This window comes from Panthera pardus, unplaced genomic scaffold, assembly GCF_024362965.1.
Source record: "Panthera pardus isolate Hobbes unplaced genomic scaffold, ASM2436296v1 HiC_scaffold_10, whole genome shotgun sequence".
In the NCBI taxonomy this organism is placed as follows: domain Eukaryota; kingdom Metazoa; phylum Chordata; class Mammalia; order Carnivora; family Felidae; genus Panthera; species Panthera pardus.
Window position 1 is genome coordinate 102,447,701 of NW_026526655.1, and position 17,695 is coordinate 102,465,395.

Consider the following 17,695-nt stretch of genomic DNA (forward strand, 5'->3'; position numbering starts at 1 on the left):
GGGTAATCACCATAAACAAAGATCTGTGTCAAGGGCTGTGGGAGATCCAAAGATAAGGCACAGTCCCCTCCTGATAAGAATTTCACAGTTTAAGACACACAAGTAATAAGAGGTACAACATATAAAAAGATAAGTGCCAAAAAAGATGATAGAACAAAGTGTGTGGGAACCCGGAGGAAGGAAACAGTCCTTCTGGTTCAGAGGGCTTCAAGGAGGGTAGAAAATATACCATCTCTAACACCAGTCTTGAAAGATGGGCAGATTTTTAACCAGTGATGATGGCAGTGGGGGAGGGATTGGAAAATAGGATGATGGGAAAAGTAAATATTCCCAGTGTGAGTGTGTGTGGGGGAGGTGGGGACCACATAGAGCACAACAAGTGATGTGGGTGTGGGAAAGGCAGGTATTCTTATTGGATTCCTGCTATAATTTCTTATCGACATGAAGCCATAAATAATATCACGCAAGTGTCGAGTCATAGAATGAAAAAACGAGACCAGGACAACTCCTGGGAAGAGAGAAGCCCAAGCTGTCTGTGTATGGAATAATGTCCATGGGTGGGCAGGGTGAGTAGACAGGGCAGGAGGTCTAGGGGGGGCAGGTCCAGCTTCGTGGTGTATAACTCCTAAGTACCAGCATCAGAACACAAACAGTTTCTTCAGTGAATAAGTTGCAACAACAACAAAAAGAAATGGAGGGAGAACATGTTGGTTAAAAGACACCTAAAGACATATCAGTCTGTTGTAACGTGTGGGTTTTATTCGAATTCTGATTCAGACTGGCAACTCTAAACATGACAGGTAAGTCATTTGTGGAACTATTGAGTACTGGGTAAGTGAAGATGTTAAATCACTGTAACTTATTAAGGTACTGGCATTGTGGTTGTACTCTTTTTTTTTTTTTAAAGAATGTTTATCTTTTGGAGGTATATTCTGAAATATTTATGGATGAAATGATGCCTGAGATTTTCAAAAGAATACAGGGAATAGGGGGAAGGTATAGACGAAACAAAGATTGGCCGTGATTTGATCATTGTTACAGATGGGTGTTGAAGCTTCATCATACTATTTGCCTACCTTCGTATATGTTTGAAATTTACCGTAACAGAAAACGGAAAACAAAATATATTGAAGAATTAAGTGATTGGGTGAATGAATGTCTGGCGGGAAGCTCCACCCACTGAGCTCAGGAGGCCCCGCCCCTTGGAGGCCAGCCGCTCTCCGCCATCTGCTCTCGCAGGATTCCAGTTTATACTTTTTTATACTTTTATGACTTTCCCATTTCCCTTCGGAAATCCATTGCCCTCGCACCTCCTAAGTCGTTCTCTCTGTTCTTGCCCAGGCCGCACAGACTGCTTCGAGTCCCCAGAAGTCACCAGCGGCCTCCGGAGCTCGAGCGCCTGCCGCCTGTATCCGCCCCGCCCCCACGTCCCTGGGGAGTTTGGTCGCGTCCGGCCGCCGACCCTGGGAGCGCGTCCTAGTTGTCATGGCGACGGTGGCTGGCGCCGGCGCCGGCCGAATCCCGCCCCGGAACCACCTCCTGTGTGAGCGGCCTGGGACCTGGGGCTAGGAGTGCCCCCTTGGCTGCCGCTGAGCTGCTGAGGCTGCTTGAACCGCGGGCAGATGGTCAGAGGAGAGGTCGGACCTAAAGGGTTAAGTGAGGATGTGGGTAGTGCATGGGGCTGGGGTCGACCCCTACCCCTAGCCGGAGATGGAGTGAAGGGGCGCTGAGGGAGAGCAGGCGTCTGGCTAGGATGAGAGGGCCTGCGGGTAGAGGATGGGGCCAGGAGACCAAGGATGGGGGTGTGTGAAAAGAGACAAGTTCACCCTGGAGTGAGTGAACTGGAATAGGAGAGCTCTCCTGCAAATGGTTTAGGCATTGTTCCTGCCTGAAGTACAGGCGAGGAATTTGAGGGGCCCCAAGGAGAGGGGGCTGGAAAGTGAACTTTGAGGCAGGTGTTGAAGGGATGAAAGGGAACGAAGCAGGTGAGGTAGAGGCTGTGCTGAGAAGTAGGGAATCTTCAGAGATGCTGGGGCTGGGGGTAAGGGGAAAGGAGAAATTTTCAGAAAATTATTGGTAAACACCTGCTTCAGTATAGTCACTGTATTTTGCTTGCTGTTGTGGACTCTGGAGAATCTAAACCTATGAGTCTTCTCCAGAAAAAAAAAAAAAAAAAAAAGCAAGCACATAAAGATCCAGACCGGATTTTACATTCAGTCTCAGAGGCATCACAGAGCAGCACCCCCCTCCCCAAGCTTACTTGTCCAAGGACCCCCAGTTTAGAGACTTAGCTGTAGAAGATACCAAGATGCCTAGGCTTGTACATGGCAATAAATCATTCATACTTCATGAGTAGTAGAGGCAGTAGTTGTAAAGTATGTTGAAGGGTGTTGGGGTCAGTGTGGCCTTTATGAAGAGGGTGGAACTTAAAATGAATGTTAAGGAAAAGCAAGTCTGACAAAGGGTCAACATGAACCGGGACCCTAGGTCCTGGGACAGAGCCCCTAGGAATGCACCCCCTGGTGGTGGAGGGGGCCTATTGGCTGCCCCGTCTCCTTTTCACCCCAGAGAGGGGCCCAGGAAGGTGGCTCAAAAATGCCAGTGTCTTATAAATAGTGTCTCCAAATGTTAAAGGGTTTCATGGTCACATGCAACTAAGAAACTGATTTGGAGAAATCTCAGAAGAGGCCTGTTTAACTATTTACTTCAACATTTTCTGATTTTTTTGATTGTGAGTGCCTTTATTTTTCCCTTCAGGAGTCCAAAGCATCTCAGGACTACAGTTTGGGAAAAGCTCTTGAAAATTAAGGGCCACCGAAGGGTTTTGAGCGACGGCAGGAGATTGGGGTGTGATATGTGACGCCAGATTAACGGGACAGCCCTGTGTGGGAATGGAGTGGCCGGCAAAGGCAGGGAGGCAGGGAGGGCCTGGGCCACAGTTAACCGCACAGTCACAGAGGTACGTTTGTTAAAGATTGAGAAAAAAAAAATGTGCGTGCTTTCTCATACTGCTACTGTTTTCTTCCCAGGAAGTGACCTTTGGCTCTAAAAAGGAGACTCAATTTTTCATGATAAAATGGCAGTGGTGAAAACCCCCAGCAGAGAACTAAACAGTGCCAAAGAACCATTTACTAACGTATCTCCCCTCCTTTTGAGGAGCCTTGTGGAGGAGCCTAAGAAAAGAACTCCAGTACCTAATCACCTTCTAGAATCAAGTAAGTTGGAATCTAATCAAGTAAGTTGGATCGCAGAGGATCCAAAGTCCAGAAAGCACAAAGAAATTTTTGGTGCTGATCTCTCTATATTGTCTTATAGGCTTACAATAGGTTTTATTATTAAGAACAATGGTTCTATTTAGGCCCATCCACTCACGTGATAGGTCCTTGTGGTGTACATGAGTCACCAAGTTCTGCTGCTCCCACTTCCTCAAATATCTTACCTATCTGTCCCCACTGCCTCAGCAGGTCACTAGGATATTGTAGTGCTCTCCTCCTTCCGACCTTCACACCCCGTCAGTTTCCTTTGTGGAATCACGGCTGTCCCTGCCCCTGTTCTGCTCAGATGCTCTCAGCGGTTCCCTTGCATACGGAATAGAGCTGCGATTCTTTCCCTTGGCATTTGGCCTCCTCTGCTGTGGCTGTGAACTTGCCTACTTGGCCCCGCCCCCCAGGCCTACCATGCTCTGTACCTCTCACCCCCAGCTGCAGCCACACCATTACTCCTGCTCCTTCAAGACCACATGCACTTAATACCCCCTTGCTTTTTTCCGTGCACATCTCTCCCATTCCATGTACATGGAAAGCCTGGTAGATCCTCTAGTGATTATGTAGAAGGCTAATCATTCGGCCTACGTTATTCTCACTCATTCTGCACAACATCAGCGTTCTGTTTTCATTTTACTGTTGGGAAAGCTGACAATCAGAGAGGTCAAACGAATTCCCCAAGGTGGCACAGCTGAGTGGGGAGGTGGTGTTCAGTCGTTGTAGCCCAATGTCCAGCTCTCTACCATCACACTAGCTGGCTTCCAATTCATCTTGCAAGGCCCATCACAAATGCTGGAAATGCAGTAATTTGGTGTGGCTCTTTCATTACCGTAGAACTTATTGAATGCAGATTAATATACTCAACTATTTCTGGGTATTAGCAGAGCAATGCCTATTTTACACCTGTTTGTGGCTCTAAAAACAAAAGCAAAATATCCAGCATCTAAAAAATTTACCAAATAGGGGTGCCTGGGTGGCTCAGTCGGTGAGGCTTCTGACTCTTGATTTCAGCTCAGGCCATGATCTCATGGTCAGTTGGGAGATCAAGCCCCATGTTGGGCTCCAAGGTGAGTCTGGAGCCTGCCTGGGATTCTCTCTCCCCTTCTCTCCCTGCCCATCCCTCGTGCTCCTGTGCGTGTGCTCTCTCTCTCTCTCAAAAATAAATAAATAAACTTGAAAAAATTTTTTTCAAATGGGGCACCTGGCTGGCTCACTCAGAGGAGCGTGCGAATCTTGATCTCAGGGTCGTGAATTCGAGCCCCACCTTGGGTATAGAGATTACTTAAAAGTAAAATCTTTTAAAAATTACCAAATAATGTTCATTTCAGTACTTAAAAAAATGATCAGATAACCGACAGAGATCATCTATCCCCAGAAAGACCATCCTTACCCCATTCCAGCCCTTCACTTTGGCCCAAAGCTGATGACAGTGTTCAGCTCACTGTTGGTGAGAGGCAAGAACACCAACCATTTCACACTCACTGTAGATGTTTACAAGAATCACACTGGGCTAAGGAGCGGGGTAGGGGATCTGTGGCTCACAGGGTGTGGATATAGCCAAAGGTGAAAAGTCACCATTGGTGAGAAATTGGATGGTGCATTCGTATTGAAGGAGGCAGTCTAGCAGCTGGAATCAGACCTGGGCTTGATTTTCCACTACCAGCCGTGGGCAAGTTGCTTAATCTTGTTGAGTCTCAGCGCCTTCATCTGCACAATGGAAATAATACCTGCTGCACAGGGTTGGAGTGAGGATTACGAACAAATGCCTGACATCAGCGCTAAAGGCGCAGAGACAATGGGGTAGTGGGTTCCCAGTGCCTCCTACACATCTCAGTTCCTGCCTGAATGAAGAGCTGGGAAAAGTTGTGTAGACCTGGATGCTTTTTTTTTTTTTTTTAATATATTTTATTGTCAAGTTGGCTAACATACAGAGCATACAGTGTGCGCTTGTTTTCGGGAGTAGATTCCCGTGATTCATCGCTTACATACAACACCCAGTGCTCGTCCCAACACGTGCCCTCCTCATGCCCATCACCCATTTCCCCTCCCCCCCCTCCTCATCCCCATCAACCCTCAGTTTGTTCTCTGTATTTAAGAGTCTCTTATGGTTTGCCTCCCTCCCTCTCTGTAATTCTTTTTTCCCCCCTCCCCTTCCCCCGTGGTCTTCTGTTAAGTTTCTCAGGTTCCACATAGGAATGAAAACATATGGTATCTGTCTTTCTCTGCCTGACTTATTTCACTTAGCATAATACCCTCCAGTTCCATCCACGTTGCTACAAATGGCCAGATTTCATTCTTTCTCATTGCCTAGTAGTATTCCATTGCATACGTAAACCACATCTTCTTTATCCACTCATCAGTTGATGGACATTTAGGCTCTTTCCATAATTTGGCTATTTTTGAAAGTGCTGCTATAAACATTGGGGTACATGTGCCCCCATGCATCAGCACTCCTGTATCCTTTGGATAAATTCCTAGCAGTGCTATTGCTGGGTCATAGGGTAGTTCTACTTTTAATTTTTTTGAGGAACCTCCACACGGTTTTCCAGAGTGGCTGCACCAGGTTGCATTCCCACCAACAGTGCAAGAGGGTTCCCGTTTCTCCACATCCTCGCCAGCATCTGTTGTTTCCTGAGTTGTTAATTTCAGCCACTCTGACCGGCGTGAGGTGGTATCTGTGTGGTTTTGATTTGTATTTCCCTGATGATGAGTGACGTTGAGTATGTTTTCATGTGTCTGTTGGCCATCTGGATGTCTTCTTTGAAACAGTGACACTTTTTTTTTTTTTAATTTTTATTTATTTTGAGAAAGAGCTAGAGAGCAAGCGGGGGAGGAGCAGAGAGAGGGAATCCCAAGCAGGCTCCACACTGTCAGCGCAGAACCCGACGTGGGGCTGGAACTCACAAACTGTGAGATCATGACCTGAGCCCAAATCAATAGTTAGACACTTAAGGGACTGAGCCTGTACCCTTTTGTAAAAGAGATCAGCTGTTTCAACCTTGTTCTCAAAACTGAAAAAAAGAAAAGAAAAGAAAAGAAAAGAAAAGAAAAGAAAAGAAAAGAAAAGAAAAGAAAAGAAAAGAAAAGAAAAAAGACAAGACATTCACATTATAGTAATAACAGTTGGAGACTTTTCTGTCCAGAGCGGTAACTATTCAGAGTTTTACAATTATTCTATCACATTGTAATTCTATCCAGAGGAAATGAAATAATAACAGGTAAACACACATTAGAAAACTAACACTTGGTGTTTGGATATTCATCGCATGCTAGGTAATCTTGGTGTTATACCGAGCAGCAAAGATAAGGCGCGTGCTTTTTACAAGCTCGCATTTTATTTTGAAGACTTGCACAAAACGTGAAGAGCAGATTATTTCACTAAGTGGTCAACAGTACATGTGAGTTTGTATTGTGATGATAATATCTCCCAAACAATGTGTAAAAATAGGGAGAAGCAGTACAGTTCATTTGGAATAGATCATTAATCTGGTTCACATCTGTATCCTCTGTCTGAAACTTTCATAGGCTTAAAATATCCTAAAGAGAGCCCACCTTAACAGGATTTTCTTTTATTTAAGATTTTCTTTTATGTCTCATCTCCTGATGTACTTGTTTACATTGCTTTTATAGAGGTTTATGCAAAACTTCTGAATAATAAGGTCATACAGGCAAAACCTGGCGTAGTGCATTTTGGAGGCTATCAAGTAGGAGAACAACACCAACAGATTCTGGTAGGTATTTTTTAAGTGGGATAACTAATCACAGTAATGAAATGACGTGAATGTTCTGCATCTATATTATTCATTTAAACAGCAGCGTAATCTGCAGAAGCACGAATGTCCATTGGGCCAGAAAGATGGTTCTGGGATGAGAAATTTTAAAGTTGTACCAGTGTCCTTGGACAAGCTACTTTCTCCTACCAAAGGCTCCTCACAGCATTCTTTTTGAATGTGTGTCATTGCTAACTAGCTCTTAGGGGCTAGGAGCTGGGTGCCCTGTGCCACCCATGATTCAATTTCGTCCTTACACTCGCTCTGTGGAGGTTGTACTATTACTCTCAGTCTATAGACGAGGAAACCAGGATTCCAGGAGGTTAAATAGCTGACTCAAGAACACACAGCTAGGAAGTGATAGAGACTGACTTCGACTTTTCGGCTGCCTTCCTCTAAACCAGTGCCTGCTTGCTCCAAGCCTACACCACCAGGGAAAGGGGTATCCCTTTCCTAAAAGGCTCTGGTGAGGGTTCTGTTCCACCTGTTCAGGTCTGATGCCCATGCCTAATTCATCCATTCTGACCAGAGAGATTCTAGCTGGGTCTGATGGCAAGGGTCAGCTCCACTGGACAGGCTCCAGAAGGGACAGTTGAAAGGACGGACTTCAGTCTACCACAGAGCTTCGTGGGTGCCCTTCATCGACGGCATGTTCAAACTGGGGTGGGCTCTGGGTGGCCACAGCATCCCTAACTTCTATGCTTCTAGGGACCTGAACATTTAAGTCACCTCTACAACCTCAATGACCTCACATCGACCCCCTAAAGTCACACTGAGCAGGACATCTTAGAACTACTCCCACTGGGTTCTGGATCTGAGCTACAATGGCATCTGTGCATGTGTTGGGAGTGGGGCATAGGTGGGCTCTCTTCACACGGGCCCTCTGAGACTCTGGCTTTGTACACGATGTTCCCCCCTCTGGCTCTGTCACCAGATGCCTCAAGAGTCTCTACTTTTAGACGTGATGCATTCTTAGAAGCCATGTCTTAGAGTAGGTCATTTTTTTTTTTAATTTTTTTTTTAACGTTTTTATTTATTTATGAGACAGAGAGAGACAGAGCATGAATGGGGGAGGGGCAGAGAGAGAGGGAGACACAGAATCAGAAGCAGGCTCCAGGCTCTGAGCCATCAGCCCAGAGCCCAACGCGGGGCTCGAACTCACAGACCGTGAGATCGTGACCTGAGCCGAAGTCGGACGCTTAACCGACTGAGCCACCCAGGCACCCCTAGAGTAGGTCATTTTAAGAAAGAACTCCAAGTATTGTGTTGGATTGCTCAGGGCAAGGAGAAGAAGCTGACACATGGCCAAGCCGTCAGGAAGTGAAGTCAGGTTTCTATCAGGCAGTCCCCAATAAACAACGCCATTTCCGTGAGTCCTCGTGCCTCAAAGTGGGTAGAGAGAATGAATCCGGAGAGAAATCTGTTAGGTGCCAAGTGTTTCCCCTCGGTAAAAGGGTTAGAATTTAAAATGGTGAATAGGAAATCCCCCCCCCCCCCAACTAATGAGGACACATTTCTTAGAACACAGCATCAAAGACCGACCCAGGTTAATAATTGATTTTGAAGCTTACTTTTCCTGATAATTAGGTTTGATGCCTCAACGGTGGTAGGGTAGAATTAAAATAATTATCTTTCATAGTTCTTCGCTGTTTATAATAATTAATGAATAAACAATTCACTCCCTACCCCCCCCCAGCACCCTCACTCTCCTTATTCCTTCACCCAGTCTACCTTTACCCCAGGCGCCCACTAATCTGCTTTGCATTGGTATAGATTTAACTACTCTGGACATTTCATATAAGTGGGATCATATAACATGTAGTCTTGTGTGACTGGCTTCTGTCATTTGGCCTAATGTTTCCCAGGCTCATCCGACTTGTGGCATCTATCAGTACTTCCTTCCTTTCCGTGACTGAATACTGTTCCATTGTATGCCTATCCCATGTTTTGTTTAGCCATTCATCCGATGGACGTTTGGGTTTCAACTTTGAGCCTCCTATGAATAGCACTCTTAGGGACACTTGTGTACGTGTTTTTGCGTGGACTTATTTTCAGTCCTCCTGGATGTATACCAAGGAGTAGAATCGTTGGGTTATATGGTATGTTAGTTTTCTGTGGCTGCTCTAACAAATAACCACAAATTGAGGATCTTAGTAAGCCAGAGATTTATTCTGGAGGTCAGAGTCTGAAATCAAGGTGTCGGCAGAGCTGTGCTCCCTCCAGAGGTTCTTGGGGAGAATGTAGTTTCGCCTCTGGCAGCTTCTGGCAGGTGTTGCTTGGCTTGTGGCTACATGATTCCACTCTCTGCCTCTGCCTTCCCATGGCCCTCTCTGACTCTCTGTCTTCTCTTCTCGTACACAGACAGGTTATTGGACTGAGGCCTACCTGGGTAATTCAGGATGATTGAATCTCAAGGTCCTTAATAACACCCACAATGATCCTTTTGTCAAATAAGGTCACATTCACAGGCTCCAGGTGTTAGGATATGAACATGCCTTCCTGAGGCCACCGTTCAACTCACTACTTTATTTGTATTTTTGCGTATTTGCACATTTTATTTGCATCTCCCTAAGGACTAATGATGTTGAAGATATTTAGGCCAGGATGGTCATGATTTAAAAAAAAATCTTGTGGGGGCATCTGGCTGGCTCAGTTGGTAAAGCAGGTGACTCTTTTTTTTTTTTTTGTTTGTTTGTTTATTTATTTTTGAGGGGGATGGAGGGGCAGAGAGAGAAAGAGATTGAGAATCTCAAGTAGGCTCCACACTGTCAGTGGAGAGCCCAACGTGAGGCTTGAACTCACGGACTGTGAGATCATGACCTGAGCTGAAGTCAAGAGTCGGAAGCTTAACCGACTGAGCTACCCAGGCACCCCAGAACATGTGACTCTTGATCTTGGAGTTATAAGTTTGAGCCCCACACTGGGTGTAGAGATTACGTAAAAAAGAAAATCTTAAAAACAAAAAGATAAGCATGAGGAGGAGAAGCCACTTGATATAGCCCAGAAGGAAAGAGAAGTAGGAAAAAGATATTCAGGGCATAAAGGAAGACGTTGAGAGGTTCAGGGTCCATGCTGCAAATTTGGATACTAGCGTGCAATCTGGTTTACTTAGACTGTAGGGTTTGGGGAGGGAGGTGAAAGCTTCATTCTGTTGAAGAATAGAAATCATCTCTTTTGTACAAACAGGAATAGATACATGTGAAAAATGATTTCATCTTAATAGCCTTCTGGGAGATCTTGGGAGAGCCAAGCCTCCTGTTTCCACCAGCAGAGTTAAGCGGAAGCCTAAGGCAATTACCTTGAGATTCTTGCCAAACACGGGGAAAATCCAGCTCTGTTTTTATCTTGGTGTTGCTACAGGAAACTATGCAAATTTCCCAAGAATGGAATGATTGAATGTGGGTTTAAAACCACAATAAATTGTTCATTAACATTTGAGATTGATCCAGATCTGGTTAAAGGATTGAAAGCATTTCGCTTGGATTCATATTGAGATCAATGCTTCAACTTACTTCAAAATTGGAAATAGTGTTTCTCAAAACAAAGACCTCTTAAATTCTTTTTACCCCCTTGGAAGAAAGATTTTGTTTGGGAAACTATATTTATTAAATAAATCATTACTGCATTTTCTCATGAGACAAGCAGTGTTGCCGCGGCCAGCCCAAAACAAAGTTGTTAGCCTATACAGACTTATCTTACATAAATTAACAGTTGCTTCAGGCTTTCTGAAATAAAAGTTTTAGTTTTCAATTCCCTATTGCAGCCTTTAAGATCCTCCCCACCCCCCTGCAATGTATAGCCAAAGAATACATCTTTTATGATCATAAATGGGATCTATGTTGTTTAATTATTTAAGAAATTAATTCAGTATTTTCGTATTGCTATTTTTTTATTCATTTGACAATGTAGATATTATCTCCTGAGTTCCAAAGCATAGGCTTCACCTACAAATGAGTAGTGGGCGTGTTTGAATTTGCTCTGCCACACTCAGGTTGGAGGAAGCATCAGGTTTCTACTTTTTTAAAAATGTTTATTTATTTATTTTGAGAGAGAGACCCAGAGCGCGAGTAGGGCAGGGGTAGAGACAGAGAGGGAGAGAGAATCCCAAGCAGGCTCCACTCTGTCAGTGCAGAGCCTGATAGGGGGCTTGATCCCACGAACTGCGAGATCATGACCTGAGCCGAAATCAAGAGTCAGACGCTCAACCGACTGAGCCACCCAGGCGCCCGCCCCTTCTGTATTTTTTAAAATCAAGTTGTGGCTGGGCCCTCACCCACAGGTGCTGGCCGCATCTCCAGTCTCGAGAGAGCCAGCTTCTGTCTCCTCCCATTCAGGAAGACTGGAACAGCTGAGCCACCTCAGGAGCTTTGAGGACAGACCTCTCTATAGCCCGTGATGCTGCTGATTGCAAACTGACCTAAGTCCATGAAGTTATGTCTCATTGCCAGGTGCATATTGATAATCTGACCCCGATGGGAGATGGGAGCCACCGGTCCCCTCCCAGCAGCCTCACTACCAGGTTTATCTGCCGCAATGCAAACAGGCCCAAGAAGAAATTGTGCAACGCATAAGACACTTACTAGCAAGCAGGCAACAAGGAATTTCCATACTCGCAGTCTCCAGGAAGGCCCAGCCATTAGCTCCTTGCAAGGAAGCTTTGCTGGCAGCAGATGCAGGAGCATCTGTGGGTAAGATTGGCCACCCTTCCAACGGGCTAACAACATGTTTTGTGCTGTGCAAAACGCAAGACCTAAAGGAGTCCTGGGTCTTTGGAGGTCACTGTAAAGGACACTGGGCTCTGGGCTCACCAGGTTCTCCTGTGCCTTTCGTTTAAGAGCAGGAATGCCTGTATGATGTTCCTAGCTAGTACGTACACCCTGAACATCCCTTATGCTTACATTGAAGACCCTCTAGTGTCAGTTTAGGTGAACAGGATTGAAGTGCTTTTAGTAGCCACCTCTGGAGTATGGACTCTGGGTTAGGATCTTGCAGTGTACACTAAGTACTCCTAGAGTGCAGATTACTGATTTCTTCTAAGAAATACATACCTAGAATACACAGTAAAAGCAGTCCCTACCACCCTTGTTTGTTGCCCTATCCTCATACTGGATTTTTTTTTTTTTAAGTGACAGACAATATAAACCACCTCTACTCCCAATTCTTGGACTGCAACGCGAGGGCTTCCTTTGATGACAAGCATGGGCATAGAGTTCATTTTTTTTTTTTAAATGTTTGTTTATTTTTGAGTGAATGTAAGCAGGGGAGGGGCAGAGAGAGGGGGATAGCGGATCCCAAGTGGGCTTTGCTCTGACAGCAGTGAGCCCGACGTGGGGCTCAAACTCATGAACTGCAAGATCATGACGTGAGCCTAAGTCAGATGCTCAACCCACTGAGCCACCCAGGTGCCCCAGGGGGCCGAGTTCTTTGTCAAGGCTTCCAGGTCCTGGGGCTGCATGGCTACCTCTCCACCTCCAGGCAGGTCCCACCACCCCAGGGTTCTGGGTGTGATGAACACAGGCCCCAGGCATCCTGGGTCCCAGCATACCTGTCCCCCCAATCTCTGTTGAAAGACCCCCTCTCAAGAGCAGGGCCCCAGGAGCCCACACCTTCACCAAAACTGCCCCTCTGCAGGCTCCTTGGAGGTCAGGAGTGGCCTGGAGAACTTTTTTTGTTTTTTGTTTTTTGTTTTTTTAAGGCTTTTAGCATATTAAAAAAAAGAAAAGATATGCCAAAACACAGGGTCAGTTTAGGCATGTTCAGAGGTGACAAAGAATAACTTTTAACAAATGCAAACACTACTGTAACGTCATCAGGAAGTAATATCTAAATTTTAATTTAGGGCTTCAGTGTTGGACAATGGGCCCCGTGACAGGCCCAGCCTCTGGCCTAGACTTTGGAAACCAAACTCCTCTTAACTGTTCCTTGCCCAGGTGAAGCCCAAACCCCCAGATTCCAAAGTTCTTGGTCCCATCTCAAGCAGAAGGAGGAAAGACACCTGTACTTGGAGACCGAGTTAATTTGTCCATCATATTGTCCTACCTCATGGGCAGAGAATTCCCGACCTGGACATCTTTCCCATTTGCCCCAGGGATGGATTGGAGGCTGTCCTAGCCACAGGCCTTTTTCCTGATTTTTTTGACCACCTAAGTGTTGCTGGGCCCCCAGCACCAGTGGCATGTAATTCCAGAAACTGTGGGAGATGACCGGGTGGCTGGCTTCTTCTTAGTTGAGTCACAGGCCTAAATGGAGTTGTTGTGAAAATTCCATAATGAAAGGCAACCTGGTTCTGAGAGGAGTCGGGTGGCCAACAGGGGGAGCTCTCAGCCCCCACCACTCTGCAATTGCACACCCAATAGGAAGAGATGTACCTTAGGTACTGTGCTACTATCTCAGCAGGAAAAAGGAAGGTTTTCCTCCTGCCCTAGCAACAGCCCAGCCAATGAGAGACCGGCACAGCTCAACCAGTGAAAAACTCCTATACTTCAAACTCCAGTGGAGTTTACCCCAATGGACTTTTTGTTTATAACTGCTCTCCCCCTTTCCCCCTTTCCTCTATAAGAGAGCAGTCCTCTCCTTTAGTCTGGGCACTTGTGTATGGGTTTTTCGGTAGCCTGCACGTCCTGGTTTGCAGTTCTCTGCTGCTTCTGAATAAACCCATTTTTGCTGGCAAGATGACTGGCAGGTTTGGTTTTGTTTTTTAAATTTTTGTTTATTTATGGGAGATTGCAAGCAGGGGAGGAGTAGAGAGGAGGGGACAGAGGATCCAAAGCGGGCTCTGCTGACAGGCTGACAGCAGCGAGCCTGATGTAGGGCTTGAACTCACAAATGGTGAGATCATGACCTGAGCCAAAATCAGATGCTCAACTGACTGAGCCACCAGGCATCCCCTGGCAGTTTTGTTTTTGAGGTTAACAGAGTTCAACAAAAAGGCACACAAGGTAACTGGTCAGGACTGGGGAGGAGGGACATGTGCCTAAGCAGATAGCTTCCTGGGGGCTATAGGCTCTCGTAAAGCCCCTAATCTGGGCAGAAGGCACGTGGGTGTGCTTTATTGTCCTTTAAATGGGGTTATGTTTATTTTATTATTCTTTAAAAGGGGTGTGATGCATTTCAAATCTTTTTGAAAGTTAAACAATAAATTCTATCTCCTCAAATTCCTTCAGGAACAAGGTAAGGTCTAAATAAATGCGGAGGTAAGTACGCAGATACATAAGACCGTGTTTTCTCTGAATGCTTCTCTGTTTCTCGCAGCATCTGGTCAATATTTCCAATGAAGACACACATGTGCATATTTTACCCCCTCAAACCAAATACTTTCAGATCAAGTATGTGAAAAAGGTAAGTGTGGTCCGGTTACCTATTCTCCACTGTGTTCTTTGTTAGGTTGTGGCTTTCTGGGTGGTAGGTCGGCTTGGGACGGGGTACAGCCCTGCTGTCTGTGTGCTCTGGGGCCTGTCCCCATGACAGCCTACTTGTGTTCTAGGAACACCACCTTGTCCCCGGCTTGTCCCTCACAATCACCATTACATTTTCTCCGGATGAGTGGCGATACTATTACGACTGCATTCGGGTTCACTGTAAGGTAAGTTTTCTTAAAATTGGTGTTTTTGGGGTAAGGGGCAGAAGGATGTCAAGACTTCCATCCTGAGGGAAGAATGAAGAAATGATACGGTAAGTGAAGTTCTCACCCAGTGCGTGTGTTCCTTGGGCAGTTGGCGTGAGTGGCACGAGGGTCCTTGTCCAGTGACATGGGCCCCAGGTGTGAGAGCCACAAAGAACCAGGGCAGAGCCGTGAGACATCATTTGCTGTAGGTTTCCTGCCTGCCCTGGCCTAGAAACCTCATTTATCGTGTAGCGCTAGGAGTTGATAAGGACTTTTTTCAAGTAGCTTCGACATACTCCTTTAAGTGCTAGGTTACAAAATTAGCAACACCCCTAATTTGTGATTATAAACCCCAGGGACCGGATGGTGTCCTGTGGGAAGGCCCTCAGAGGCAGCCCTGGGGGTCTGCAGGGAGGTGGGCGCCTGTGTGGCCTGACCCCAGATGGCTGCGCCATGTGAGTCCCTGTGAGCCTCTTCTAAGCCAGTGAATTCGTCCCGTGGCCTCCAGCCGGAGCCCAGCTCCACGTGCTGTCAATCCCTCTCTTCAGACTGTCCCCCCCACCCCCACCCCGACACTTCCCTTTGCTCTTCCACGTCCGGCTCTTGCAAGTCAAGAAGGCTTCGGGTGAACTAAATTTAGTTTTTCATAACTAAAACTGGAAGAGTATGTTTTAGTGATCAATGAGTTTCAGTTTTTTTTTTCATTTTTAAAAAATTTTTGAGACATTTATTCATGTTTGAGAGACAGAGAGAGAGACAGAGCACGAGTGAGGGAGGGGCACGGAGAGAAAGGGAGACACAGAATCCGAAGCAGGCTCCAGGTCCCGAGCTGTCAGCACAGAGCCCAGCGTGGGGCCCGAACTCACTTACTGGGAGATCATGACCTGAGCCGAAGTCAGACGCTTTAACCTACTGAGCCACCCAGGCGCCCCAGTGAGTTTCAGTTTTTAAACAGAAAATAAAAAAGCTCAACTAAAAATTAGAGTATTGCTTTCAGAAGGAGTATCTGTACCAAGAATACAATCTCGAGGGCAGGCGTACAGAGCGCCACAGCACGTCTGCTGCTACTTAATGGTAGCGCTAATAATGATACTTGCATTTATTCAGTGCTCTTAACTCTTCCAGGCCAGCACCGGCTTTCATTCTTAAAAATACCTTTAGGGGCGCCTGGGTGGCTCAGTCGGTTAAGCGTCCGACTTCAGCTCAGGCCATGATCTCGCGGTCCGTGAGTTCGAGCCCCGCGTCGGCTCTGGGCTGATGGCTCAGAGCCTGGAGCCTGCTTCCGATTCTGTGTCTCCCTCTCTCTCTGCCCCTCCCCTGTTCATGCTCTGTCTCTCTCTGTCTCAAAAATAAATAAACATTAAAAAAAAAATTAAAAAAAAATACCTTTAAAGTTAAGGCGAAATTATTCCCATTTTGCAAAGGAAGAATCGAGGCCTGGAGAGGTTAACGGTCTTGTTCAAGGTCATACGTTAGGCAGGGCTGGAAGTAGATGTGCCCTATACCAGTTCATTGTTTACTGTTCGATGCCATCTGGATCAGCTGCTGCCATCATGGTTTCTGTTCCTCTCAGGCTACTGCCGATTGTGTTTTCTTCTAATTTTCTGAAATAGAAGCCGATAGATTACTGTCTTTGTGTCTACACAAAGGCATCATCTCCCCTGGGTAATAGTGAATATCGCTTCAATGAAATGTGCTTAGAATCGCCTACATTTTGGTTATAGCTAAGAAAGCTCAGTATGTCTAATGTTCTGTTTAAGCACTCAGCTTTCTTAAGGAAATATTTTTAACGATAGAAAACAACATAAGCAATAAAGTGCCTACAAGTTCACCTTTGAAAATTATAGCCTCCAGTATGATAAACTTGACTTTTTTTCCCATTAATTTTAGGGAGATGACACTTTGCTCATTCCTATCCATGCCTATCCTGTCATGAACACACTGGACTTTCCCTCATTTATAAATCTATCAAATGTTCTCCTTGGTGAAAGGTGAGTTACCAAGATGACCTACCAAAATGTCATAGGTCATGAAAAGTTAAGAGATACGCATAACAGAAACTGAGATTTGTATTTTTCCTAGATTTGTATTTTTCTAGCTGAGTTAGCCTGGACTTAATAGTCAGAAAGATAAAACAAAAACAAAAGCCCATGTCACAATATCGTGAGCAAGGAAGGGAATTTATTGGGCCATTTAACTGAAAGCTGCAAGGTGGATCTTCAGGCATGGCTGGTTCTAGGGGTTTAAATCAGCTTTCAGGAACCTGCCTCTCTCCATTTCTTGGTTCTGCTTCTCTCTCTGCAGGCTTCTTTCACAAGAGGCTTCCCCTTCACAGGGGTAAGAAAGCTGCCAGAAGCTTTAAACACTGTTGGCAACGGGTTGGAGGGACTGGAGGGGTTGGGGGTGTTCAAGCAAAAGTCCCAGGATTGAGTCTTATTGGACCAACTTGGATTTTGTGCCCATCCATTAACCAAACTCTGCTTTGGATGGGAAAGCAAAAAGAACAGAAAGTTACTGTCCAAGCCACGTCTCAGATTCCTCGACCCTGTCTTATTGGGAAAATAGTCTCCCGTGTCATGTACCTGTTGTTGTTTTTTTCCAGTAAATATTTATTAAATATTTACTACTCATACCTAAATATCTCTACCTGTCCCTAAAGATATAAAAAGATGGATACTGAGCTGTTAGATAAAGCTATATAATGGCCATGCCAGTTGTTAATACTTCTATACTGGTTGGGAAATATATACTGTCCTGAGCTCCCGTCCCTCCATCCCAGCTGCCTGGCCCCTTTCCTGCCCTCCGTGCCACCTTTTAATGATTCAGCCACTAAGTTGTTGATACCTGGCAATTTGGGGGTCGGGGGGAGACATCTGCAGGACATGGCCTCAGCCTTATAGCCACTCTACTTGAGTGCTGCCCAGAAGTCCCGATTGATTGACACTTTGAATATCACCCATGGCAAAAAGGTAAATCGACAAAGGTTCTGATTCTGAATGTCTCAGAGTCTAATGGGGATAGAATCATGGCATCGGTTAATTACATCGATCGCTAAGTGC

The 17,695-nt window shown here is 45.7% G+C and overlaps 1 protein-coding gene across 8 annotated transcripts in view; it reads left to right on the forward strand.

The window, feature by feature from the left end:
* Positions 1–1,218: 1,218 nt before the first annotated feature.
* CFAP221 (cilia and flagella associated protein 221) overlaps positions 1,219–17,695 on the forward strand; it is a 104,489-nt gene continuing 88,012 nt past the window's right edge. For 2 of the 8 annotated variants that reach the window (XM_053909647.1, XM_053909673.1), the window contains exons 1-6: positions 1,222–1,543; positions 3,030–3,215; positions 6,894–6,994; positions 14,285–14,371; positions 14,517–14,615; positions 16,527–16,627. In XM_053909647.1, coding sequence (XP_053765622.1) covers positions 3,077–3,215; positions 6,894–6,994; positions 14,285–14,371; positions 14,517–14,615; positions 16,527–16,627 — 527 coding nt within the window. In that variant the 5' untranslated portion in view covers positions 1,222–1,543; positions 3,030–3,076. Of the gene's footprint in view, positions 1,665–3,029; positions 3,216–6,893; positions 6,995–11,390; positions 11,482–14,284; positions 14,372–14,516; positions 14,616–16,526; positions 16,628–17,695 lie in introns of those variants that run through there. The other 6 variants (XM_053909670.1, XM_053909662.1, XM_053909651.1 and 3 more) reach the window with 6 other exon arrangements.